Source organism: Pinus tabuliformis, chromosome 2_2 (genome assembly GCF_031772625.1).
Source record: "Pinus tabuliformis cultivar Carrire ecotype Pingquan chromosome 2_2, CPIR1, whole genome shotgun sequence".
Taxonomy (NCBI): Eukaryota; Viridiplantae; Streptophyta; class Pinopsida; order Pinales; family Pinaceae; genus Pinus; species Pinus tabuliformis.
Genome location: NC_142300.1, coordinates 264,902,817 through 264,929,067, shown reverse-complemented (window position 1 = coordinate 264,929,067; position 26,251 = coordinate 264,902,817). Strand labels below are relative to the sequence as shown.

At 36.5% G+C, this 26,251-nt stretch overlaps 2 protein-coding genes across 2 annotated transcripts; both read left to right on the top strand.

Annotated features, from left to right (window-relative positions):
• The first annotated feature begins 2,814 nt into the window (after positions 1 to 2,814).
• LOC149192315 (uncharacterized) lies at positions 2,815 to 3,504 on the top strand. Its single transcript, XM_089406897.1, has one exon. It carries the CDS (start codon positions 2,815 to 2,817, stop codon positions 3,502 to 3,504), a length of 690 nt encoding a protein of 229 aa, XP_089263023.1.
• Positions 3,505 to 6,113: 2,609 nt separating this feature from the next.
• On the top strand, positions 6,114 to 6,953 carry LOC149192314 (uncharacterized). Its single transcript, XM_089406896.1, has one exon. It carries the CDS (start codon positions 6,114 to 6,116, stop codon positions 6,951 to 6,953), a length of 840 nt encoding a protein of 279 aa, XP_089263022.1.
• Positions 6,954 to 26,251: the final 19,298 nt, after the last annotated feature.

Here is a 26,251-nt window from a genome sequence, read left to right as displayed (position 1 = left end):
GTTTGGAATGTAAATTTTGGAGTCTACAAAAATGTTGACTTACTCAGATCATATCTTTGCAAATATAGCATGAAAAGCTCTGAAATTCAGACCTGCGGTTTAGAACGATTTCGGCCCAAATGGGTTTTTTTTAAGCGTCTGAAACGTCACAGAAAAAAAGGTTATAGAGAAAATGCCACGATGACATGTTTGGAGTAGCGAAACCCTAGAATTCAAAGCTCTGATACCAAATGTTATGAAACCAGCTCACAAAAAGATAGAAAAGATAGATGAACACCTTAGAAATAAGCCTCTTCGAGGGGGAAACCTCCTTTACATTTCACAAATGAACAATTCTTCGATGATACAAATGACAAGACCTCCTTTCTATATATAGGAGCCTAAGGGGTCATAATATAATCAGAGCTGACATAACAATAATAATGTAAGGGCACAATAATAACAATAGTGGGCTTCTGGTTTGGATGCGGATGGCGAAGGTTTGGGAGCAACGACTCAGGTCGGAACCAGGATCAGGCGCGGGTTAGGGTTCCTGTAGGCGGTCATAATTTGCAGACATAGGTATAGGAGGGATAGCGACAGGAGGATTGGTAGCCAGAGGTCTAAAGCGTTTTAAGCCGGCAATTGGGGGATCATACTCTACGATCCCGTTTTTCTTTGCCCTCCTGAAACAATAAAAGACAGGGTCTATTTCTGTACAGGCATCAGATTTGCTTTCGGCGCCTCACCCTGCGCGGGCAAAGTAATCATGGATAATCCAAACGAACTGGTGGATATTGAACTGGAAATGGAAGATATATTATCGGTTTGGGGGAAGGACATTTATGCAAGGAATATAGAGCGATATTTTGGAGGTTATGAGTCCTCAAGATCTGAAACTCTCTTGCAGAAATCGACTGAAATCAAACCTTCTCCACTCCAGTTTCTCAAAGAACGGGAAGGAAATGCCTCCAAGCATCAGGAACCGCCTTTCTCACAGCAGACAGGCAGACTTGGTGAGGATGTGTGGCATGCAAATTTTCCCTAGGGCTACAGTAACAAAGGCAAGCCCTACATGGCCGGTTTTTCTAACTCAGGAGGTATAAAGGACATAACATCTTTAGGGCTTAACTCTGGACAAGGAAGTGCAAGGGGATCTGGAAGTTTTCCAGCAAATCACAGGGTATCTTCTATTAAAGATCAGGCCAGCTCTCAAAAAACAGGTGATCGGTCGGCGGAAGGTCTTGAAGTCCCTCCTGCTTTTCAAGTGGTAGGAGCAGAAGGAATCGTAGGTGCACAGGCTCGTAAACAATCGATAGCCGATTCCCTCCCTGCTTACACAAGTTTCTCATGCTCGGAGCTCGAAACCCCTCCAATTCAGGACCAGGAAGATCCAGCCAGAAACGCTATAAATAAGGAGCTAATGGAAGTAGCCACAGGGAATAAGAAAAAAGGGGAAAAGAGGAAAAATCAGAGGCCAATCGGTTCACAGAAAATAGAAGGGAACTTGGTTTTGGGCATGGATGTGTCGATTGAGGAATCCTTGGAGGTGGCAGATTGTACCCTGGTTGGCAGGGTGAGAGGGAAGAAATTCACCTCATGTTTTATCCAAGCCTGGGGAGAACTGAACTTTCTGTCTGACCAAATCAAAGGGTTTGAAGCCTCAAACCTTGCAAAGGGATGGTTCATGCTCCATTTTGAAAACAAAGAGGCAGCAGACTAGGTCTTAGAAAGGAATTGGGCCATAGGAAAAATTCCAGTGTTACTGAAGAAATGGAACCCCCTGTTTGATGCTATACACGAGAAAACGGATGTCTTTCCCATCTGGGTAAGAGCCCCAGGGCTGCCTTCATTTCTATGGGTTGAATCAGTTTTCAAAGCAATAGGGGATAGGTTGGGCTCCTATCTGGAAGCTGATATATCCTTCATCGAAACCAGGAACAAGGTTATGGCTCGGATTTTAGTGAGTCTCAATCCCAGCAGAGGCCTTGCAGAAAAGATAAACCTTCAATACAAAGACTATGTCTTCGAGCAGATACTGGATTACGAATCCTTGCCTTTTCGGTGCCATAGATGCCATGTAATCGGTCATTTGGTCATGGAATTTCCTTTGGGTAGGAGAAGAAGGCGTTTTCGGAGGACATCAACTCACTGGGATAAGGACATCAGCCATTCTCATTTCAATCAGGAGAAGGAGGGGTTCGGGGATCAGAATGCTGAAGGATTGGAGACAGAGGTTCTTCAGGAAGGGCAGGCTCAGGAAGTACCTCAGTACAGTGATTTGAACAAGGAACTGGAGCAGGACCCAGTTAAAGCTAAAGAGGAGATCTCTGGGGAGCCGACAGTTGTTCAAAATCCATCTGTCAATGAAAAAGAAATGGATAAGTGCTTAGACTCTCCCCCCTCTCCCATTTTTCTTTCAGATCCAATCGTTGATAGACAGCCTGAAATTTCTCCCTCTTTATCTTCCAACCACAGAAAAGGTCTAAGCGAAAATATTGTTGTAGCTCCGGTGGAAACAGGCATAGAATCTTTTTCAGCTGCCTTGCCTTCCCTAGATCCGCTTTGTGAAGCTGACTTGACTCATCCTGCCTCCCCTCTTCTCCAAAATCCATGTCCTTACAATCTTAGATCCCTTGATTGTAAGCCTGTTATTTCAGATTCTGTAGGTGGTATAGGTCAGCTCCCCTCTCAAGGCCAATTCAAAAATAAAAGAGGAAGGAAGTCTAATCTAGCCAAGGCCAAAATGAAAGCAAAATTCGATGTAGCTGATGGGAAACAACAGTCCATCACCGGGGTTCTTAGAGCGGTGCAAACCCTTGAAATCGGTATAAAATGATATTGACATCATGGAATTGCAGGGGTCTGGCCAGCAAACCTAAAAGACTAGCTCTCAGAGAGTTGATTCATAGTTCAAATTCAGAGATTCTTTTTTTGCAAGAGACATTAGGGAATGGAGCCGAAGTAGAACTGGCGCTAAATGGTCTCCTTCGTGGCTGGAAATTCTCAGCAGTAGATTCAGTGGGTCATTCAGGGGGTTTGGCAATAGGCTATAAGGAAGGGAGAGTAAAGGTGACTAATCAGTGGGGAATGAAACAAGTGATGGGCATGGAAGTCCAATCTCTTGACTTCGCATTGCCAATTACTATACTCAATGTATACAGGCCCTGTCAAGGAAGGGAACTTTTTTGGAATGACTTGATGTCCAAATCTTTGTTGAAGACAAAACATTTGGTATTGGGAGGAGACTTAAATTTTTCTGTTGGGAGAGCAGAGGCTTGGGGACCGTCGGCCAGGGAAGACCCTTTGACAGACTTTTTCTTAAATCTCCTAACGGACAGCAAACTCATAGATGTCAATCCGATAAAACTAAAGCCGACATGGAGGAATCAGAGAGCAGGGGAGGCTAGAGTGGCGAAAAGACTGGACCGGTTTCTCATCTCTGAAGAAGTAGCTACAAACGTTCCTATATTCAGGAAATGGGTTGAAGAAAAGGGTCTTCTGATCATTTCCCTGTTTTTCTAGACCTCTCCTTCCCCCCTCCAAAGCCTCCTGCGCCCTTTAAATTCAACTCTTCATGGCTGCAAGAACCTTCATTTATCAATCTCTTCAAAGGAACATGGATACACCCGGATAATAATTCAAGAGAGGATAAAAGTTTCCTGTTTATGGAAAATCTCAAGAGACTGAAAAAAGCGACAATCCTCTGGGCAAAAGAGAGAAAGGCAAAGCAGAACGAGGAGCAGCTCAGGATAAGTGAAGAACTGAAAAAACTAGAAAGCATAGAGGCGGATGGATATGCTACCCAGGCTTCAAAGGAAAGGATCCTACACTTGGAGAAACTTCAGAATCAAATTCTATTGGCAAAGGAAGAGGAATGGAGGCTCAAGAGCAGAGAAATTTGGTTAAAAGCTGGAGATGAGAACACCAGCTTCTTCCACAACTATGCAAAAGGGAGGAAATCTGCAAACACCATATGGAGCCTTAAAAACGAAGAAGGGGAGGAAATTCGATCCTTCAACTCATTATCAGGTCTTGGACAGAGACATTTTCAGAGTTTATTTGTAGACCCAGGTGAGGCTACCATTGCTGAAGTAATAAAGACAACCCAATGTTTCCCAAGATTTGTTGAGGAGGAAGAAGCAGAGGAGATGTTAAGTCCGGTTTCTAAGGAGGAAGTAGAGTCAGTAATGAAATCTATGGCAAAGGAAAAAAGTCCTGTGCCAGAGGGATGGACCATAGAACTTTTCCTTCATTTTTTTGATTTGATTGGTGCAGAAATTACTGAAGTAGTTGAAGAATCTAGAAAGAAAGGAGAAGTCTACAGTCCTTTCAATGCTACTTTCCTAGCCCTCATCCCAAAGAAAGAAGTTCCCGAGACTTTTGAAGATTTCAGGCCGATTTCATTATGCAACTGCTTATACAAGATCATAGCAAAGGTGATAGCAAACATAATCAAGCCCATTCTGGCAAACCACATCTCTATGGAGCAGTTCGGGTTTCTATATGGATGACAAATACATGAGGCCATCGGAGTAGCCCAAGAAGTCTTACACAATGTCAAACAAAAGAATATGAAGGGTGTAGTAATAAAAATTGATTTATCCAAAGCATACGACCGGATTAACTGGATTTATATTCGGCTGCTTGTAACTCACTTGGGGTTCAAACATGACTTTATCCGATGGATCATGGGGTGCATCTCAAATGTCAGTTATGCAGTTCTAATCAACGGATCAGCATCACCTTTCTTCAGAGGCCAGAGAGGTTTAAGGCAAGGATGTCCTTTGTCTCCGCTGCTATTTCTCTTAGTGGCAGAAGGCTTAAGCAGGCTGATCCAAAAAGCTAGAAGGGAGGGGAAGGTAAGAGGTATAGAGGTAGCAACCAATCTATTCATCTCTCACCTTCTTTTTGTTGATGATATATTGATTTTCTCAAGCGGAGCTCCTAACGAACTTAAGGAATTAAAATCCATTCTAGATTTTTTTTTGAAAGCAACTGGAATGCAGATAAATCCTGGGAAATCTCAGATGTCAGTGGCAGGAATGGATAGACAGGAGAGGATTCATCTGCAAGCTTTGTTTCCTTTTCAATATAGCTCTATGGACTCCACCTTCAAATACTTGGGGTTTTGGCTAAAACCAGGTGCATATAAAAAAGAGGACTGGAACTGGCTGATTGCCAAGATAGAATCCAGAATCTCTCACTGGAGTTTCAAATGGCTCTCCAGAGCTGGAAGATTGACCCTTATTAAATCTGTGCTTCTGGCCATCCCAGTCTACTGGGCAGCATTAACCTGGGTACCTAAAGGAGTTATGGAGAAAATTAGAAGAATATGCTGCAGATTCTTGTGGGATGGCTCAAAAGAGAACTCGGTGCTTCCTTGGGTGGCCTGGGACAAACTGGCAAGGCCAAAGGAATGGGGAGGTTGGGGAATAAAAAGGCTTCCTGATTTTAGTCTCTCTCTGGCAGCAAAATCAGGGTGGCGATTAATTTCGATGGAAAATTTATGGACTAAAGTGGTGAAAAGGAAATATATAGAACCAGCCCCCTTGGAAGATTGGATAAGGAGCCCCGTGAAGAATAAGAAGAATGTCTCAGTTATTTGGAAAGCATCGGTGGAGGCGTTCAAGGTGATTGAACAAGGACTGGCGTGGAAAATTGGGAATGACAGGAACCTGAAGATAGGATTGGACCCCTGGGTAGGTTGCAACGAAAAATTTGCACTATCCCCAGGACTTATCAGACATCTAGAAAATATGGGCATCTCTACTCTAAACCAGGTTGAGAAGGAAGGCCAATCTACTATGTGGGGTCAGGCTTGGAAAGATGGGGAAGACTTAGGAATAAACATTAGATGGAGGAACGAATGGAACTCCTACATTCAAGAACTCAATCGATCCAATGTCAGACTAAAAGATGGTCCGGATATGCTGATATGGGCTCATGGAGAATCTGGAGAATACACTCCTAAGTGTGGATATAAATTTATTATGTCAAGGAAAGGATGGGGCGACCCAGAATGGTGATCGAAGCACATTTGGAAGCTAAAGTGTCCAGCCAAGGCTAGACTTTTCTTCTGGTGTCTGTTAAAACGGAAAATACCAACCTGGGATATTCTTTAGTCAAGGTATATGTTCGGTCTAGGGAGATGTCCTCTGTGCAAGTCTGATGAGGAATCTATTAACCATCTTTTTATCCACTGCTCTGAATCAAAAAAGATTTGGGGAGAGATAAGGAAATTGATAAACATTCAGGCAGAATGGGGGAATGGATCCTTGGAAGATGTTTGGGGCATTTGGTGGAAAAAATACCCCGATGGGAATATGAGAAATCTTCCTCTCATCTTCTGCTGGGGAGTCTGGATAGCTAGAAACAGGAGCCTCTTTCAAGAGAAGGAAACTCCGGCAAATGTTACTGCTATTCATTGTGCCTCCATCTACTCGTCCATCCCTGTTCCTAATACTAAAATTCAGCAAACCCATCACAAGCCTGTAATCATTAAAGAAGGCATATCCTGGAAATTCTTTGATGGAGCATCTCAAAACAACAGGGCAGGAGCAGGAATGGTCATTCACATAAATGCAAATCATTCTTTAAAAGCCTCTGTAGGCCTAGGGTCAGGTTCCAATAATTTCGCTGAGCTGTCAGCTCTGAGATTTCTCCTCTGTTGGCTTCTACAGAGAAACATTTTCTCAATACAGATTTTCGGAGACTCCCTAAACGTTATAAATTGGGTCAATGGGAAAAGCTCCTGTAAAAATCAAATTCTGAAGCTTCTGTTGGAAGAACTGCAGGGGCTAAAATCATCCTTTAACAGCCTCTCCATTAGTCACATTTTCAGGGACAGCAACGCCTCTGCGGACCTGCTCTCCAAGGAAGGATTGCAGCAGGCTATGGGAATCTGGAAAGTTGTTGAAGATCGGCAGGGACAGATCTTTTCATCCGATCAGCCTCCTTTCGCTCTTCAGTAATGAATGTGTTTACTCTTTTCCGCCTTCTTTCCTGCCAAAGTTTTTTTTACAGACTCTATATTGGCATCAATGCTCTTCTCAAATATTTCTATTATCCCTCTCTCGTCTTTTTATGGGCACTATGATCATACAGCTTGTGTATTGGGGCTTTTTCCTCCTACCGAGGAGACATCATACACTTTTTTCATGTTTTTTAATTGGATGCTCTCACAGTCAAAATGCTGATCAGTATCATCAGCTATCTTCGTGTCACCTTTCAGAAATTTCAAAAAGACGGTTTGCCTGCGTAAGTCCAATCCAAAGATATGGTTCGTGTCACCTTTCAGCAAATGTCAGAGAGGCGAATATCAGGGGAAGCTTTCTCTCTTGTTCCTTGGTTAATCTACTAGTTTCAGGAGAGAAATTTGGAGGAGTTTGAACAGAAATCCAATCTCAATGAACTCTGCAGCCGCAAAGGAGGGATTGGGATAGCTGATCAATGCCACTAGAGCGGATCATCCAGCCTTTCTAGTGGGATAAACAAAACAAAGAAGGCCTACAGGAGCAAGCATGATGCTGATGTGCTGGCAGAGCTGAAGATCAGTGAAGCAAGCCTTCAGAGTTTTTTTTTAAAGGTACTCAGCTGTGGTTTTTTTCTTTTGAGGACACCCAGATAGAAATGGCAGAAAGCTTTTGTCTCATATCTGATTGCAAAAGCAGTCAAGCAGAAATATCTGAAATGCTCACTGCATATGCGTTGTAACTTTTTATTTTCTTAATAAAAAGTTAGCTTTTTCTTCGGAAAAAAAACAATAGTGGGCTTCTATGGGGCACAATAATAACAATATGGGGACTACATGGGTACAACAATATAATAAGGGGGTTTGTACTAATAACAATAAGGGTTACACTAGTAGTATAGGGGCCTAACATATTTTTTGAGAAATTATCAGCCAAAGTATTGAATTCCATCTAAACACAATCGAAAAAAGTGATCAAATCTAACTTACACTTTTTCCAATTTCTAAATAATGCATTTTATTCATAGAGCATAAATATGTAAATATATGTAAAAATTTGAAATAAACCTATTTGCAAAACTAATAAAACTTCATGGCAAACAAATACTCCATAAGACAATTTTTTTATAATGTTCGAATTTGACACATGACATGTACTAGGTGCAAGCACATGAAGGCAATGTTTCTGGTACAACACAATCCATAATGAAAAAATATGGTACAAATTAAAAATGAGTCAAAATTATTATGTTCACTTTAAATGCACTTTTGATCATGGATTTAATGTATGGATCAATGATGCATTGTTGAAACTTGAACTTATATATGTGTGTGTGTGTGTGTGTGTGTGTGTTATAGTTATGTTATGTTACATTATATAGTTAAATAAAAATATAGGAAGTGTAAGTTACAAAATCATTACTCAACTAATAAATTTAATAAGGGTGGGAACTAAGAGATATATAGTTGTCATATCATTATATTAAATAATTATACAAATATGAGTAGTGGAAATTTTAAGGAAAATTACAATTTATAGATAAACTCGAGTCTTAAAAAGTTGTTGAGCATCACCCATCTTATGTTATTATGAAGAGCACATTATGTTAAATAGTTATAAAACTATGTTAAATGTTATATATGTGTGTGTATGTGAGAGAGATGTTATAGCTATAACTATGTTATATATAGTTATATAGTTATGTTATAAGCTATATATATATATATATATATATATATATATATATATATATATATATATATATATATATATATATAACTTTATGTTATACACTCATATATAGTTGTGTGTGTATATATATATATGTTAAATGTTATGCTATAGTTATATACATGTTAGTTATGTTATATGTAACTTTATGTTTTGTTATATAGTTACATGTTTTATATATATGTGTGTGTGGTTAATAAAATTAATTTGAATAACAAAAGGAAAAAATAATTTCGACTTTAAATTTGGTTAATATTTTATTTAAGCATAATTATTTTTTTAAAAGAAATTACTATATGTATTATTTAAAAAAATATTTAAAATATAAATTTATTTAAATTTAAAATAAAAAATGAAATAAAATTTCTTATTTGATTTAATAGAGGTTCACCATCGGCAAACATAATCATTTTGTCAATCTAAAGCTCTTAATAATTAATCAATTGGATATAGTTTAGTTGTTTTTTGTTGTGGAATTTTTTGGAGCATATTTCTGGTCAAATTTGTTCAAAAATTAAGATGCATTTTAAATAAAAAAATATCAATTTATTTTGAAAATTTATTTCGCTAAATTCCTAAGCAAAAAATTTAAAACCTAAAATAATTAAAAAATGATTTTTTTAGCATAGAAAATATTCATAATAAACATGCTACTATTGCAGATAGCTTATACAGTGGAAAAAAAAACTTAAATTATAGTTTTTTTGGTTGTTTACGAGGGTTTTCTAAGTTGTTTGTGGTATTCAGGGGATTTCTTGGTGGTTTTCTAAGTTGTTTTGTGGTATTCAAGGGATTTCTTGGTGGTTTTCTAGGTTTTTTTCTTTGTGGTTTCATGGTAGCTTTCATGGTTGTTTTTTGTAGTTTTTGTATGGTAGGGTTTTTCTCAAAGTAATTTATTTTATTTTGCAAGAAAAATTAAATAAAAGAGACAAAAATGACAGGAAACATACCTTGGCTTGAGACTCTGGGTTGTTGGCAAGGTTGATGGGTAGTTGGATTGAGTTCATCCATCTTGGTCTAGCTTAGAAATTTTCTGTAGAAATCCTTTTTCTCACTGTCTATGCAAAATGGCTTGTGCAGGCCATGACTTGGGGTTTTTAATAAGAAATAGGGCTTGATTGAGGCAAAGCGCTCAATTGAGCCATAACGCTTGATCAAACCACATAGATCGATCAAGCCATAACTCTCAATTGAGCCATAACGCTCGATCAAACCACATAGATCGATCAAGCCATAACTCTGAATTGAGCCTCTAACTCAGGTTAGAAAATAGCTCGATCAAGGGTTTGTTTAATGCTCGATCTATCTATTTTGAAGCGCCTGAGTAGCTCAATCAAGCACTTTAAAATTGCTCAATTGAGCGCTTAAAATTGCTCGATCAAGCATTCTTTTTTCACCAAAACGTGCCCTTGCTTTGCCAAAAATTGTAACATAGCTCCATGCACTCACCCTTGGAGCACGAGATCTATGTGGAGATGCAATTGAATTGTTTGAAGGATTTCCATATTTGATGCAATTATGACAAGGTATTTTCGTTATCCCAGTAAGCACAACAGTGTGTGAAAAAGGTTTCTCAAAATTAAGTAGGATCAAAAGTGATGATAGATCAAGACTTTCATTGGAGACACTAGATATGTTAATGTTTCTATCTCTTAGTGCACCTCATACTCTAAATGAGGTAGATTAGAATGTTATTTATGATGTATGGAAACAAATGAAAACTAAAAATCCTTTTCTTTTGGGAAAATAGATTTTTATTTTCAATGATGTAAGTCCAAATACTTTAAAATATAACTGAATGAATAGAAGAAACATATATTTATCTTTTTTTTTTATGGAATTTGAGAAAAATGTTTACTTATTTACTAAATTCTATTGAAATTTTGTAGTATTTTAATGTAGTCATTCTTTAAATTTTTAAGATTTTAGAGGTTTAAAAAAAACACTATTTCATTTTGCCTAATAAAAAAAATGATTTAAGTATAAATTTTTTTATAACCTTTCAAATTTATACCCTTCAAAGGAAAATTAAAACTCACCCTTCAAATTTGAATATTACTCCCCACCAATCTCTAAATTAATATTATATAATATTAAAAAAAAGTTCATTCTATAATAGTTTAAATAAGCATTCCCTATAAAGGATACAATTGATTTGTCGATATTGCTCCCTAACCACTATAAAGTCTCTTCGAGGACCATATTTCAATTAAAAAGTTGATCTCTTTAAATTAATATAGCCTTGTATGTAGACTTCTTAACCTTGTAAGTGATTTAATAGATTTTGTTTTTATTATATATATAACTATAATTACCATAAGTGACAAATCATTTCTATAATATCAATTGCCATACAAGGTTAAAAAATAAGGTATGGGCTTATTATCAAATATACAACTTGAATACAATATGTTTTTAAGTACCAAAAAAAATGAAGTGTACTTATAAAGCTATCCATCCACAATCAACATCAAAACATTTGTTCATATATTTTACATTATTAAAATTTTAATTTAAATTATTATTAATTATAAAAAATTATATATATATATATATAAAGTTTTTTAATTATAAACATTTTTCATTTGTAAATAAATTTTATTACCATATTATAATTTATCTATCTCACATATCTAAAAACTTATAACCTATTTTATATTACACTCATTCATATTATACTTTCTATTTTTTTATTTTAGAAAATAAATCAAACTATTTTCAATGTAATATTTATATTTTAAATAGCTTTATCTTGTATTCGAAATTATGACTCTATTCTTTTTTAATTGTATTTAACGAACACTATTTTTGGTCTTATTATTTACCACTTTAATATATATCTTGAAGTTATTAATCACTTTGATATATATTTTGAAGTGTCCATCAAGTTTTGTAAATTATCTACAGTGGAAAATTAAATTTATGCAATATATATATGAAATATTGAAATGCATTTTTAATTTAATATTTATCATATAATGTTTTTATTCGGTATATTATCCTATGATTTTTATATGGATTGTAAACTTCTTTTTCTTTTTTTTTTTCAATATTTTTTTAGCTGTTTTATCATATCATTTATTTTACAAATTAGTTCTTATAATAATTAATACTATTAAATTAATTATAATTATTTTGAAAAGAGTATTGAAATAATTAATTATAATAAATATAAATGAAATTAAATAAACAAAATTGATAATAAAGAATATAAATAATATAAATTTGATAAAAAAAAAAAATTAATAATAAAATCGAAATTGAGTATTTCTAGCCCGCAGGGGTTTGGTCTCGTGGTCAGCAAACAGTCTGCTAAGTCGTTCATGCCACTGTGCAGGTCACGGGTTCAAGTCTCGTCTTACCCTGAGGGGTTGTTCCTTGCGGGATGAGCGGTTCCTCCTAGCTATTATAGTGAGAGCGGGTGGGGTTCGACCCCGTGTAATGCCAGTACGATACCACCGCCATTGCCGATTCAGCTAGATATAAAAAAAAAAATGAATATTTCTATGTTATAAAGAATTTTATATATTAAATTAGATCATATTTATACTTATAAAAAAAATAGATAATTTTATGTATTATTAATATTGTGATTCAGGTACAAAGCTCCGTTGTAATACAAATAAATTCACATATTTTCTTATAGATGTTGTAATGATATAGATTTTTTTAAGAATAATCAATAATTAAATAATATTAAAATAGATATAATTGTAATAAAGTTAATATTTTGAAAATATTAATACTTTCAATATACATTTTTAAAATTTTGAAAAAACCTTTTATACTATTAGAAATAAGAATATTTATATTTAGTAATTTTGAAATAATAAGATTTTTTATATTCAGTAATTTTGTTTTTCAAGATTCTAGACAATTGCTAGTATATATTATTGTGCACATTGTTAGTATACACTATTGTGCAGTTGCCACATCATTATCTAGCATCATAAAAACCTATTTTTCCACGTGTATATCCTGTATACATGTGTGTGAACATTACTATGTGTTCATGTAGTCTCTTTACAACTCTTGCTATTAGTAATTATGTCACTTCGCTTGAGGTTTTGAATGATTAAAGCTCAAATAAATTATATACTTTACATCTAAAAGTAACATCTCTCTCTTCTCTCTCTCAAGTCCACTCTCTCTTCCTTCCTCTCTCTCATTTTTGGTCCCATCTCCCTCTCTCTCTTTCTCTTCCCTCCTCTCCTCACTCACTCACTCTCTCTCCACCTCTTACTTGTCACTCCCTCTCTTTCTCTTCCCTCCTCTCCTCACTCAGTCACTCTCTCTCCACCTCTTCCTTGTCATTGCCTCTCTTTCTCCACCTATATCTCTCTCGCTCCCTATCTCCTCTCTTTGGAATATTTACAAAATATTTTTAGTAGTAGTGAGGATATAGGGTTTAAATATATTTCAAAATTAATTATAACCTTTTTTCTTTTAGATTTAATTAAAAAAATGTTATAAAATTAAATTATTTTGATTGTGAAATGAGTTATGGTTTTTGGGCATCTCGTATTGATAAGCCATGATATTGGCCCATAGTATTGTAACAAAGCCTATTTACAAGTTAATAATATCCATGGTAAAGTGGGGGTGAATATCCATGGTTAAAAATCTTGTTATATTGTAAGTTTATTGTAAGTATTAAGTTTTTATGTGTTTATTAATTAAATTTAAATATGGTTATGGAATCATTATTTTAATTTATATGCATTTTACATTTTAGCTTTTACATTACATTATGTGTGTCTGTTTTAATTTGAATATTTAGTGGACACAATTTTTTTTTTTGTTTTTTTTTCCTGTGTATATTTTTCTACACCTTTAATTAATGTTGACAAAATTACATTACATTACTTACTTACGTTACACACATCTCCCTCAAGGGCCATTTTGACACAATCAATTTAATTAAAAGAGTAAAAAAAAAAAAACTACTTTGGAGATAAATCTTAACTATTGATTTGTGTATACTACTATGAATATTTTAGAGCCTTCCATGGAAGTTAAATCCCTACCATCCATCTAATAATTATTGATAATTAAATTAAAATTCTAGAAATTTTATTCTAAAATAGATAATAGCTATTACTTTAGATTATACCTCACCAAGATGGTCACTTCAAAAGAATTGCTAAATTATGTCCATATTGTAAATCGTGTTAATGAAAGAACAATATTTTAACATTTTGTTGACATTGGGAATTAGCAAGTTCAAAAAAAAAATTGTTGACGAAAGAAAGGGAATTTAGTTTATTTTGAGATTATACTCCATTTTTTTCCCCGAGGAAAAAGCGTAATTTTCATTAAAAACTAAGAAAATTACATGTTGTATGCCAGCATATGAGAAATTCATTCACTACTACCTAGAAATTTTTCAATCCAAAAGTCATGAGCACAAAAATAATATTTACATATAAGCCTTCATTAAACATGAAGGGTCAATGGCAAACTATGGCCATAAGTTTGTAAACTGGTTAAACAGCTGCAATATAAAGAAAAATAAATAAAAAGAAATTAGGATGATCTCATAGATCATTCTTGAAGGTATCCTGCCCCTTCAATGAAGGGTCTATGGTAGATCTAGAAAAAAACCCCGTCCCTGTACTCCTGAATCAACCAGTGTCCTCTGATCAGCTGCGCGACCTCTTTGGAAAGAAGATCAGCGACTTCATTCCTTTCCCTGTAGATATGAGAGCAGACAACAAACTCAAACTGAGATTTTAAGTATATAGCATCCTCCACCAAATCTCTGAGTGTGTGCAAGTGACAGTTATAGGTCCCATTGATCCAGTTTATGATGAGCTGAGAGTCCCCAAAAATTTGAATTCTGTGGCATTGTTGTTCTCTGGAAAAAAGGAGGAGATGTCTAAGGATGTTTAGTTCGGCATAGTTATTTGTGCCCCTCCCTAGCCCCACTTTAATTTTGAAAAAGACAGAATCATTTAAATGCAGAACAACCCCCCCACCACAGCCCTCAGGCTGAGCCGAGCCGTCAAAATAGGCCCATGACTGGCTTCTATCTACGATTTCGAGATTGATAACTCTAATGGGACACTGAATCAGATCCTCTGGGATCATGTTGAAAATGGCCAGCATATGATTGCATGTGGCTGCCCCTAAGATGTTTTTATCCTGAAAAAACCTTTGGTTCCGGATAAACCATATACCCCAGCGAACAATGAGAGGCTTGTTTTTTTATTTTCTGTGTGGTAGCACTCAACCACCAAGCTTGCCAAGCCTCATTTACGTTCTGACCTGCCCAACAGACTTGAATTGAGAGTGCCGAAGTGATGAAGTTCCAAATTTCGGCGGAAATCAGGCAGTGAAGGAAGAGGTGATTTGTATCTTCCGAATCTGCTTTGCACAGGCAGCAACGAGAAGGGCCATGGAAGATGCAATTTTTTTAAATTTTCTCAGTGGGGATTTTGTTTGAGAGTTTGCCCCACATGAAGAGTCAGGATTTATGGGGGACTTTCAGTTTCTAGATATGATTCCACCACCAGCAGGTTTCCCCTAATGCTTGAGTCTCCATAATCGCAACAAAACCTGCCTTTGGGGAATATTTTCCAGCAGGATGCTTTTCCCATATAAGTTTATCCTCCCTATCAGTTATCCGAACATTAGCTTCCTCCAATGCCCTTGAAATGAAGGAAGGTACATGAAGTCACTTGCCTTCATAGGGTAAGGAACAAAATGGGACCATCGCCCCTGACCTAATAAGCATCAAGGAAGCATGGCTCGACTAAAAGGAGAGGATGCCCCTGGCAGGGCTCTCAATTTCAGGAGAGGATTCCTGACCAACTTTCTTAGACTATTTGTACTACTATTATTCTTAACACTAGTACACCCATTATTTTCACTATTAACTTCTAACATACAAGGATGTTATCTACATCCTAGTTGCTACTTTCTCTGCTTCTGAGCCTCTTACTCGATTTGCGGGTGGAAGCTATGGGTAACTAGAAATGGAACTGTAGCCATTCCCTACTCCATCTTTCGTTTATTCCCACGTTCTCAAAGGCCAGCCACTGCAAATTTGCAAGCCGGGTGACCCACTGTCGTGATATGGGAAAGTTGTGATATCTCCACCACCATTAGGTCATGGCGCATATCTCTAGGCAATATGTGTGCATTTCCACTTCCAGCCCAGGCATCAGAGCCAATTCTGATATGAGTACCATCCCCCACTTTCCAGGCTAATCCTTTCTTTATGATGTCAAAGGAGTGGGTAATGGCTTTCACGATACTCGAAACCCCCATAATGTTGTGGCTGATGCTGCGAATCCAGTCTGATATTCATATGGGGTGGATGTACTTGTTGTATACAACTTCCTTCCATAGGTTGTTTGTGGTTATGATTTTCCATCCCATTTTTGCTCCGAGGGATTTTGCGAAGTTCGGTGGTTCCTTTAGCCCCCATCCACCCCATTTTTTGGGCTTTTAAATCCTTTCCCATTTAACCCATGCAAAATTTTTGCCGGCATTTTGACCTTGCCGGAGGAATCTACAACATATCTGTTGGATTCTACGAAGGATGCCTTTAGGTATCCAAGTTAGTGACATCCAGTAGATTGATATTGCCTCCAGAACTGATTTTATTAAGGTGAGCCTACCATCATGGGAGAGCCATTTCTGTTGCCATATATTTATTCATGTTTCGATTTTTGCTAGCAGCCATGACTATTCTGCAATACAGTACCCATTTGGATTTAGTTTGAATCCAAAATATTTTAGACCTGAATCTAGATCTTGCTTGACGAAACCGAAGTGCTGGGAGGAAAATCTTTGTTCATTTTGGGGATAGGAGCTAAAGATGATAGTTGATTTTACATAATTCGGCTCCATTCCTGTGGCTTTACAAAACATAGATATAATTTACTTGAAACAAGAGGTATCACAATAAGAGCCATTTAGGAAAATAAGAACATCATCTACAAATAAAAGATGAGAGATAACAATCCTGTCATTGATTTCCACCACTCCTAGGGTTCCATTGATCTTGCTGATTTTAAGAGTCTATTGAGGCCTTCCATAATCAGAAGGAATAACATCAGAGAGAGTAGGCAACCTTGTCTGAGGCCTCTCTCGGCATGGAAAAGGTCTGAAGCCACCCCATTAATTAGGACACTGAAAGAAATAGAAGTGAAACAACAACCTATCCAATTAATTAATTGATGAGGAAAACCGATATGGGTGAGCATGAGTTGTAAATAGGTCTAGTTCACTCAATCAAATTCCTTGGATAGATATACTTTAAGGATGACAGCTTTCTTGGAGAGAGTTTTAATCGAGTGAAGAATTTCTTGAGTGGTACCTATGGCTTCATGAATTTGACGGTGACTGAGAAAAGAAAATTGTTCTTTTGAGATCATCCTAGAGAGGATTGGCTTAATACGAAGGGCGATGATCTTGGAGGTGATCTTATAGACAAAATTGCAGAGGAAGATGGGTCTAAAGTCATAAAAATATTGGGGCTTTTCCACCTTGGGGATGAGGGAAATGAAGGTAGAATTGAAAGCCTTTGACATCCTTCTAGTTGTTCTACAGTGTTCAATGGCTAGCAGTAGGTCTTGTCCAATGAGATCAAAGAATGTGGTGTAAAATTCAATGGGCTAACCATCCGGCCTTGGGCTTTTGTCTTTGCTGAAACTTTTTAATGCTACTTCCATTTCCCCCAAAGATATCGGTAGATTTAGTGCCTCTCTTTCCTTGTCCTCAACAAACCGAGGTACAACTTCCGCAACCCGAAGGATCTCAGCTATATTTGTTCCCCTTGGGCTTTTATAGATGGATGAAAAATGCCTAACTCCCATATCCACAAGCTGGGAAAAAGTGCTAGCATCTCTTCCATTTTGGTCTTTTAGTTCCCAGATTGTATTAATATTTTTCTTGCCCTTGGCAAACTGTTGGAAAAAATTTATGTTTTCATCACTCGGCTTTAACCATAAAACTTTGCTCTTTAAGTGCCAAGTCTCCTCGGTTCTTCTCAACAACTTGATCCTTTATTTTTCCATATTTATAAGATGATCCTTTGATTGTAGGGAGGCATAGCTGTTCAGATCCAATGATTCAAGATGTTTTAGCTCTATTTCTATCTTGACTAGTTCCTCCTCATCCCTTTTCAGCTTGGCCTTAATCCAGCTGATAGTTTTTTCTTTTAGATGGGTTAGGTTGTGAGATATGACTGTCTTTGGGGGTGAACCAGGTTCCCAACTATAGTGAGTCCAACAATCCTTGACCAAAACATGAAAATCCTCCTCATTGAGCCATGATGCATTGAATTTGAATAGGGAACCGAGTTTGAGATTTGCATCCTCGATTTCCAGGAAAATCGGGGAATGGTCTGAGCATCCCCTCGAACCAACCCATTGACGAATATGTGCTAGTTGATTTGTTAAGGGAGATTTGATTAAAAATAGGTCTAGTCGTCATTCCAGGGCATCCTCCCCCGTTCTACGATTCCTCTGGGTTGGCATGATGCGAGCTGAAGCAATGCTTATAAGGTCATGGTCATCCAACAGATTTTCAAAAAACCCCATTTGCATTTGATTGGACCCTATGATCCCATGACTTGGCCAGCCCAAGTGAGAAAGAAGGTCTCACCTAATAATTAGGTTCTCGGCTTGCATAAAGTTCGCCTGAAACAGTCTCTCCCAGAAAACTTCTCGATTCTCACATGGTCCATAAATATTAATAATCCTTAGGGGGATGTTGAGCATGGTGGAAATGAAGTCAACTCCCATAAAACCTTTTCCACCCTAGGCATTTGAGATCCTGATTGAGTTTTTGTTGAAACCTAGTACACAGCCCCCCCAACACCCTCTCACATTCAAGAAGAAGAACTCCCAATCTGGTAGGAAGGGTTTTAGTGTTTTATGTATAGAGGGACTGTCACCTAGGGTTTATTGCAGTAGAAGGAAATCCAACTTTTCTGATAAGCACAGTCTTTTCAGCGGTAGTTTTTTATCTGGGTTGGCCAAACCCCTGTAGTTGAAAGAGAGACCTTTCATGGGTTAACCTTTGCAGGGTTCCCCTTTGCTCTAAGGACTTGTTCTATGGGAGTCTAGATTGTTGAGGCCACCTCAAGGCTGGCCCTTTTGATTTCTTTTTAGAGACAAGATTGTTTACCGCGGGGGACCTTGGGAGGAAGGGGAGGGGGCAGGTCCTCATCCAGTCCGAAGGCATGGAGGCAGGGTGGATTGGAGCGCAAGTTGTAATGATGAGAGGAGTCAGAAGTCGAATCCCCAGAGGGGTTGCGAGAGAGAATTTTATGGACAATAGAGCAGGGGGAATTCAAGATGGGTGTAGGGGCGGAAGCCACAGGGCAGATGATGGGGCTTAGATTAATAGTATTGGAAGAAAATTTCGAACTACAATTTGTAGATGCAGAAATAATTAACATACATTCATTTGTAAAGTGAGTATGGAGGGAAGAAGAGGTACCTGAAAAACCTAAGTTTTCCCTGGTGCGCACTCTGGTAATCAGAGCTTCCATCGTCCAATTGTCCGACTCGGGGTGCATAGAAGATGGCTCATCCAGACCCTTCCTCGAGATGCCCCGTAGCGCGTTGAGTTCCTCCATCCCCAACTCTGTTTGAGTGCAGGCTTCTACAAAGCATTTCGGGGGACTCGGCCTTCGCCCAATGACTAGGGGACATGACTTGTAAAAGTGGCCAACCTCATGGCATCTCCGGAACCTAAAAGGAATGCCCTCATAATGCAGTTCCTGCCAACGGGTAATATCGCCCATATGAAAGAGATAAATTTCCACCAGGTCCTCTCTTGTGTCTAGGTGAACAAGTATTCGAGCCATTGCCAAGACCCTCGTGTCCATATATGATCTGTCATGATCAAGGTATGTGCCCAAGTCATCACCAATCACCCCAAAAATATCCTCAGACCAGAATTGGAGTGGGAGACCTGGCAGCCAAACCTATATCAGCCCTACTCCAAGGCTTTCCTTCTCCGGGTCGAAGAAGGGTGTCCATCATTTGAGGAGGACCGGGGTCATCTCCAAATGCTAGTAGCGAGTCAGCACCTAGTTCACATCGTTTGGGATGAGAAGATTAGGGAAAACCAACCCCTGAACATTGCCAAAACCACGGGAAGTTGTTCCAGTACATTCCCCCAGACTTCCATGGTTCATCACTTTAGACGACTTGGCATATAGTTTCTTCCTCAAAATCAACCCACCAACACTATACTCTCTATTAATGCTGCTTTGTCCATGCCGATTCCTTCCCCGAAAACGAGCAAACGACTCCTTTCCCTTGTTTTGGAATGCCTGGACTGCTTACCAGTATTCTCCTTTGGGCTGAGGTCAGAGGGTTGTTGTCATTCAATCTCCACCAAGCTACAATTCGAGTCTGAGGCACGGGTCACGTCCCCCTCCACTTCCTTGTTCACTATTCCTTCAAAAAACCCTGAGGGCGGAGCACTACTTTCAAGAGAAAAATTTGTGAAAACTTCCGAGTAGGATTTAGGCCTGCTAGCAGGGATGTGCTCTGTTGCCTGTGTATCTGCTAGGGCATTTATGCCGAGACCTAGCCCTTTTGACCCTATAACAGGGAAACCCTCTCTAATTGGAAAACCATCTGCTTGCTGGTTCTGTCCATTCTAGGTTAATAGTTCTGAGGGCAACGAAATTGAGAGGAAAGGAGAGCTGGTGCCTTCAACGAGGTTTATAAACCCCTCCGTAACTGCCGCAACTAGTTGATAGAGGTCCAGTCCCTGTAGTGACACTTCCATGTCGGCCATCTCTCACCCACGCTCACTTACCTGATCTTCTGGTGGGATGGGAGTAGCCAGTCTAAGACTAACTTGGGACAACGGGCGTGACTCCACCTAGATGTCGGAGTGAGTAAGACTGTCCGAAGAATAATCTGCTATTTCTTCCTCTTATCCCTCCTACATTCATGCAACAAAACCCCCTTAACCACAGCTTGAAAGAAGTGAAAACGACCAACTATGTCTTGGGACAACGCAAGAAGACCAGGTCAAACCCCGTGAAACTGTCTTGGAAATGCCTTGTAACCGCTACGGGTAGCACTACAAACCCCATCCTTGGAACCACCACAGGTATCACACAAAAAATATTCTTCCCGCAGAGGTGTCGCGACAGAAAGTTGCTAAGGTGATGGGAGAACGGTTCTATGACGGAAACCCTCTAACCAGTAGCAAACTTGTGCCCACATGAAAACAAATGCCTGACAACGCCTTAAAGGAAGCTTAACACCTACTTATCTTCAAACAACGGAACCTATCATGAGCACTCTGCTAACTTGTTCCCATTTCCCATGGGAGACCATTAACCGGAGCCCTGACATGTTAGGGTTTGGTGTAGGTTCAAGCTAGATTCGTGGTCGAAACCCCTCGCCTTATTTTTTGGATAAAATCACTGAAGCTCCATCCATCAATTATGCTCCACTTAGATGGTCATTTGAAAAGAATTGCTAAATTATGTCCATGTTGCAAATCATGCTAATCACACAACAATACTTTAACATTTTGCTGCCATTGGGAATTAGCAAATGAAGAAATAAATTGGTTGACTTTAGTAAATGAAGAAAAGGAATTTAGTTTACATTGATTGTGTTTGATTTGTATGATTTAATTATATATAGTAACAATTTTGTAGTTTAATTGTATTTTGAAATTTTTTTGAGTCGTTTTTTATTTTTATTTTTTATTTTTAAATTTGACAATTATTTGTTTAAATTACAAATTTAAGTTGTATAATTTGTACAATTCAAATATTCTAACTTTTTTAAGATGTTAAATTAATTTATGAAATCAAAACACATTGAACAACTAAAACTTACAATCTTATTTATAATTGTATGAAAACATTTCAAATAAAAATATCTAAAATATATAATAATTAAATAACGCTGGTTACAATTTTTTTTTTTTTTACTTTAATTTCGTCATTAATAAAGCCTTAAAAATAAAATCGGTATGACCGATTTTTATATATTTAGAAGTTTAGGACCATCATAGTCCTTGCGTATTATTAAATCATTCATGTATAGATTTTTAGGCTCATTTTATTGAATTTTGAATTAATTAGTTAAATTAAATTATATATAAACTTATATGTATTTATATTTAAGTTGCTTTATAAAAAAAGGCAAAATTTAACATAAAAAAATTAAATTAAATATAATAATTCTAAATAAATTATTATACAATTTTCATTAACCCATATTAAAATATTTATGGTAATTTTAAATTTGGTTATTGAAATATTGCCATTCGATTTACATCAATTCAAATAATAATGATACATGTAAATCCAAAACATTATGTTAAAACATTATAATATATTGATATATGTTTTTAAACATTATAATATATTGATTGATATATATCATGTTAATAGTATAATTATAATTATAATTATTAATGTAATTATGTGATTTTATTAAACTTAAATAATGTATTGAAGGTTAATGTATTGATTATTTATGAGTAGTAAAATGCATTGAGATATTATTGTTGATCATACAATAAAGTGGTGCACCAATAAGTATAAGAAGTCTAGCATAGTGTTGCTCCAATGTAAGGAGAACAAGTTCATAAATTATTTTTCCATCATTGATTGGATATCAAATTATTTTAAATTAAAAAAAAACAACAACAATAACAACTTGATTTTCAAATGAGGCAACGAATATTTGTAAATTAATTGTCAAAAGGGTTGGACAACATATATATATATATATATATATATATATATATATATATATATGAAAACATATATACAACCATGATTGTAATGAATGGTAGTCCCTGCCAATTTGACAGGAGATTGATAAAATTTGACAATGAGATCTCAGTTAATAAGTATTTATTATTGAATTTATGTGATAGATATCCCTAATAATAAATTATATGAGTTCAATTTATCTCTATTTGGAAAGTCTATAAAACACTCTAGACAAACTTATGAAAACACAAAAATGTTGCAAAATAACATAAACAAGAAAAATCTCTATTTTTTAGCTACAACAAGATTTACAATCAGATTTAAGGAAGAACATACTAGACAAGAATATAGTTAAACTAAAATACTCTAAATTGTCCAACTCTTTTTTTCTCGAAACTTACTCTAGATTGTCCAACCCTTTTTTTCTCGAGTCTATATGTTGTTTCTTTTTTTATTTACATCCGAGAGGTTTGGTCATATGAAAGCAAGAACATTACTAGGATATATGGTAGCCTAAAAGCACAATAATGAAGGTTCAAAAAACTTCAATCATGCTAGTTTTTTAACTTAACAGGAATACACGGAATTTGATGCTAAACTTAATTGACTTTGAATGCAGTAGTTGAAACTCAACTCAGGTAATGATGAAGAAACTCAACTCAGGTAATGACAATAACGATTAACGTCCACTAAAACACCAATTCTGAACGCACTAGTAGAAGCTCAACTCAGGTAATGAGAATGACAATGATGATTAACGTCCACTAAAACACCAATGTGATCTACAGGACCTAAGAGATTAAAAGCATAACCTGATTAAGAGTCAAAATTAATGTGTGAAACTCCTTGTTTCCAAAATAGGGGACCCCAACAGCAAGTAATAGTAGAAACTCAAGAGTTGGTCCAGTTCTCCATTGTATTCAAGAATTTTCCCAGAGATCATATTGTTCCTTAAGACTTTGTGAAGAATATTGAATTATAGCATAAATTATCAAAATAGAAACATCAAAATAACATCATAGAAAACATATATATATATACTTCAAAACAATGTTTCCATGAAACCACACATATAAACAAGCAATTGTACATCATGCACAATCTTTTTCTTAGGATATGTAGGATGAAAGAAATGAGCCAGCTCGAGGTATGTCACATACAACCTTGCTTAAACAATAATAAGTTAATACAGGTAACACAATTTGAAAATAATATAATCTAATGCACATATGTTTAACAAGAATGCAGTAAAAAAAATGATGATTATCTTGAACACATACATAGTATTTATAAATGTGCAATAAGAAAGAATTGGAAAACTGAAAAGTATTGATTTGATAAATGAGAGAGGACATCACTCTTAAAGTTCTAAGTAAATTGCGTACAAAAGAACACGCATGCTTGTTAATTTAGTCAAATTTGAAATGCTTAAGGGAATTGGCCCCTCAAAAGAAGGGACATTTTTATGTCGAATGTGGATTCTTATAATATTTCGGGATCCAACCAACGCACTCACTGAATGGGAGTGGATATTGATAGTAGCCATTTCAACTCAGTGATGGATATAAATCCAAGACTTCAACCAACTTAGGAATTCGTCCCATTAATTGCTTACCTATCAATTTAAACCAATAATTCCTTTGCTTAACACTCTTGGATAATTGAAACAATTCAAAAAGATGAAAGTGCCTAAATCGAAATCCATGTCCAATAAGATTTATGTATAATGCTAAAGTTCAAAGGATGCAAAATATATCTTACTCATTTAATAGTTCATTGTTGGAAGCTCCATAAATTGATAGAACATCTAATGTAACCTCCCAATGAAAGGATTGAAATAGGATCCATAATCATAATTATCATAGATACGTTGAGAATTCATATTTAGAATAGGTAGGAAGTGTCATAGATTCTCCATTTTTTTTTATTATCGTGTCAACCAATTATGTTGACCAATTAGACAAAGATTCATTTATATGGATCGTAGATTTTGTATCTCCTTGAATTATGAAGGACTTGAGGAAGTGTTGTAGGTGGCTGGCTTGAAAAGTTGACACCATAGAAACACCAATAAAAAAATCTCCAACATTCCCTACATATGATACTCGTACTCATTGGGGAAGTTAGCTTGGCATACCCCAATAAAAAAAATCTCCAACATTACTTACATATGATACTCATACTCACTGAGGAAGCTAACTTGGCATACCCATGGGAACTAAGGCTAAAGAAAAAAATTAGTTTACCACAGGAAATAATACTAACAGTTATGGGACTATTGGTTTAGGATACTTGGCATCCTCAGTGCAGCTGACCAATACTCAGGAATATGAAAATTCTTGATTGATCAATACTTAGCCAAAGAGAGCCATCATAGTGTTGAGGCAAGTACACATCCCAAGACCATACTACACTTGGGAATACACACGATACATACTCAGGAGTATGGAAACTATGTCCATAACCTGTGATCAATTGAAACATTATTATCTAGGTCCATACATAGTTACCTAGACAACATGACAAGCTAAAATGAGTTAAAATTTGTTATACCAGAACATGTTCCCTATCAAAAAAAGTAATGTCATCAACATGTTGCACTTTTTCCAGGAATTCCCTTATTAGGAAAACTATTTTTCTCAATCATGCAACAAGAAGATGATGATGATTAAGTAGCCTGAAAACATTTTTATGCTTCTGAAAGATCATCTCACTGAGATATGACCATTACATATTTCACTCAAGAGTATAATAACCATCTAGGTTGTTCCAAATAAGGCTTTATAAATCCTGTTGATACCTGCATAGAAGCATACAAATAAATCTTTTCAAAGATATGAAAACATTCATAGAAGCATATGAAAACTTGCATAAAATCATACACAATATGCAATAGAATTTCATTAAACAGATAATCAGAACAAACAAAACTGATAACTCTAAACCAGAAAAAATAGAGTTGATAACCTTAAACCCAACAAATTATTGTAACTGATAACCCTAAACCCAACACTGTAAGACATATTTTTAGCCTAGCATCTCTAATTAAATTTAAAAAGATTGCTTTTAAACATAAATTAAAAAAAAAATGATGGATTTTAAACATATTTTACATGACACATGTTATTTTAGGAGACATGACTTCAACACATGGTAACATACCCGCACACATGCACAACTACACCACCACATGGGGCCATCCTTCAACCACTTGTCCACAGTGAGATGACATACTCACAAGGCCACCGACATCCTCTCACTCCACATGTCCCTCATACTTGTGTCGCTGCCATTGTTTCTTGGGCTCATTTGGTAAGAAGAGCAGAGTTATGAGGCCCTGCCCTACCCTGCTATGGAATCTCTTATTCCTCCATTGGCTCTCTAAATATCTTGTGCCTTAGTGCTAATCTTAGGCCACCGATTATGCTAACCCTAGGGAATGGTCATATATGATTCATCCCAGCTTTTCTCTACCCAAGGATTTAGATTTTTGCTGGAGTTCAACCACCTCATGCGACATAGGTTAGTTTCTACTCCACTTTGGAGATCTCATTAATTTTATTCTAAACACAATATTGTTAGCTTTGATTACGATAAGATCATGTCTTGAAATCTGTGTAAAACTTGGTAATATCTTTAGGAGGGGTTTATGGATTCTCACCATTTTCTTCCGGTCAAACTAGAGATGGGATTGGGAGGTTTGACTTGTTATCATGCAGCCTAAAATTCCTTTAGGTGGCGCATCTGGCACATACAGTATCATGTTGCTCCTTCCCTCCAACTTAGCTTAAATCAATATTTTCAACTAAGATTTCGGAAGTTATGAATGCCATCTGTTGCAATAGAT

What these genes read in the sequence shown, in the direction of transcription:
- LOC149192315 (XM_089406897.1), top strand. Translation starts at nt 2,815, where the DNA reads ATGATATTGACATCATGGAATTGCAGGGGTCTGGCCAGCAAACCTAAA.
- LOC149192314 (XM_089406896.1), top strand. Translation starts at nt 6,114, where the DNA reads ATGTTCGGTCTAGGGAGATGTCCTCTGTGCAAGTCTGATGAGGAATCT.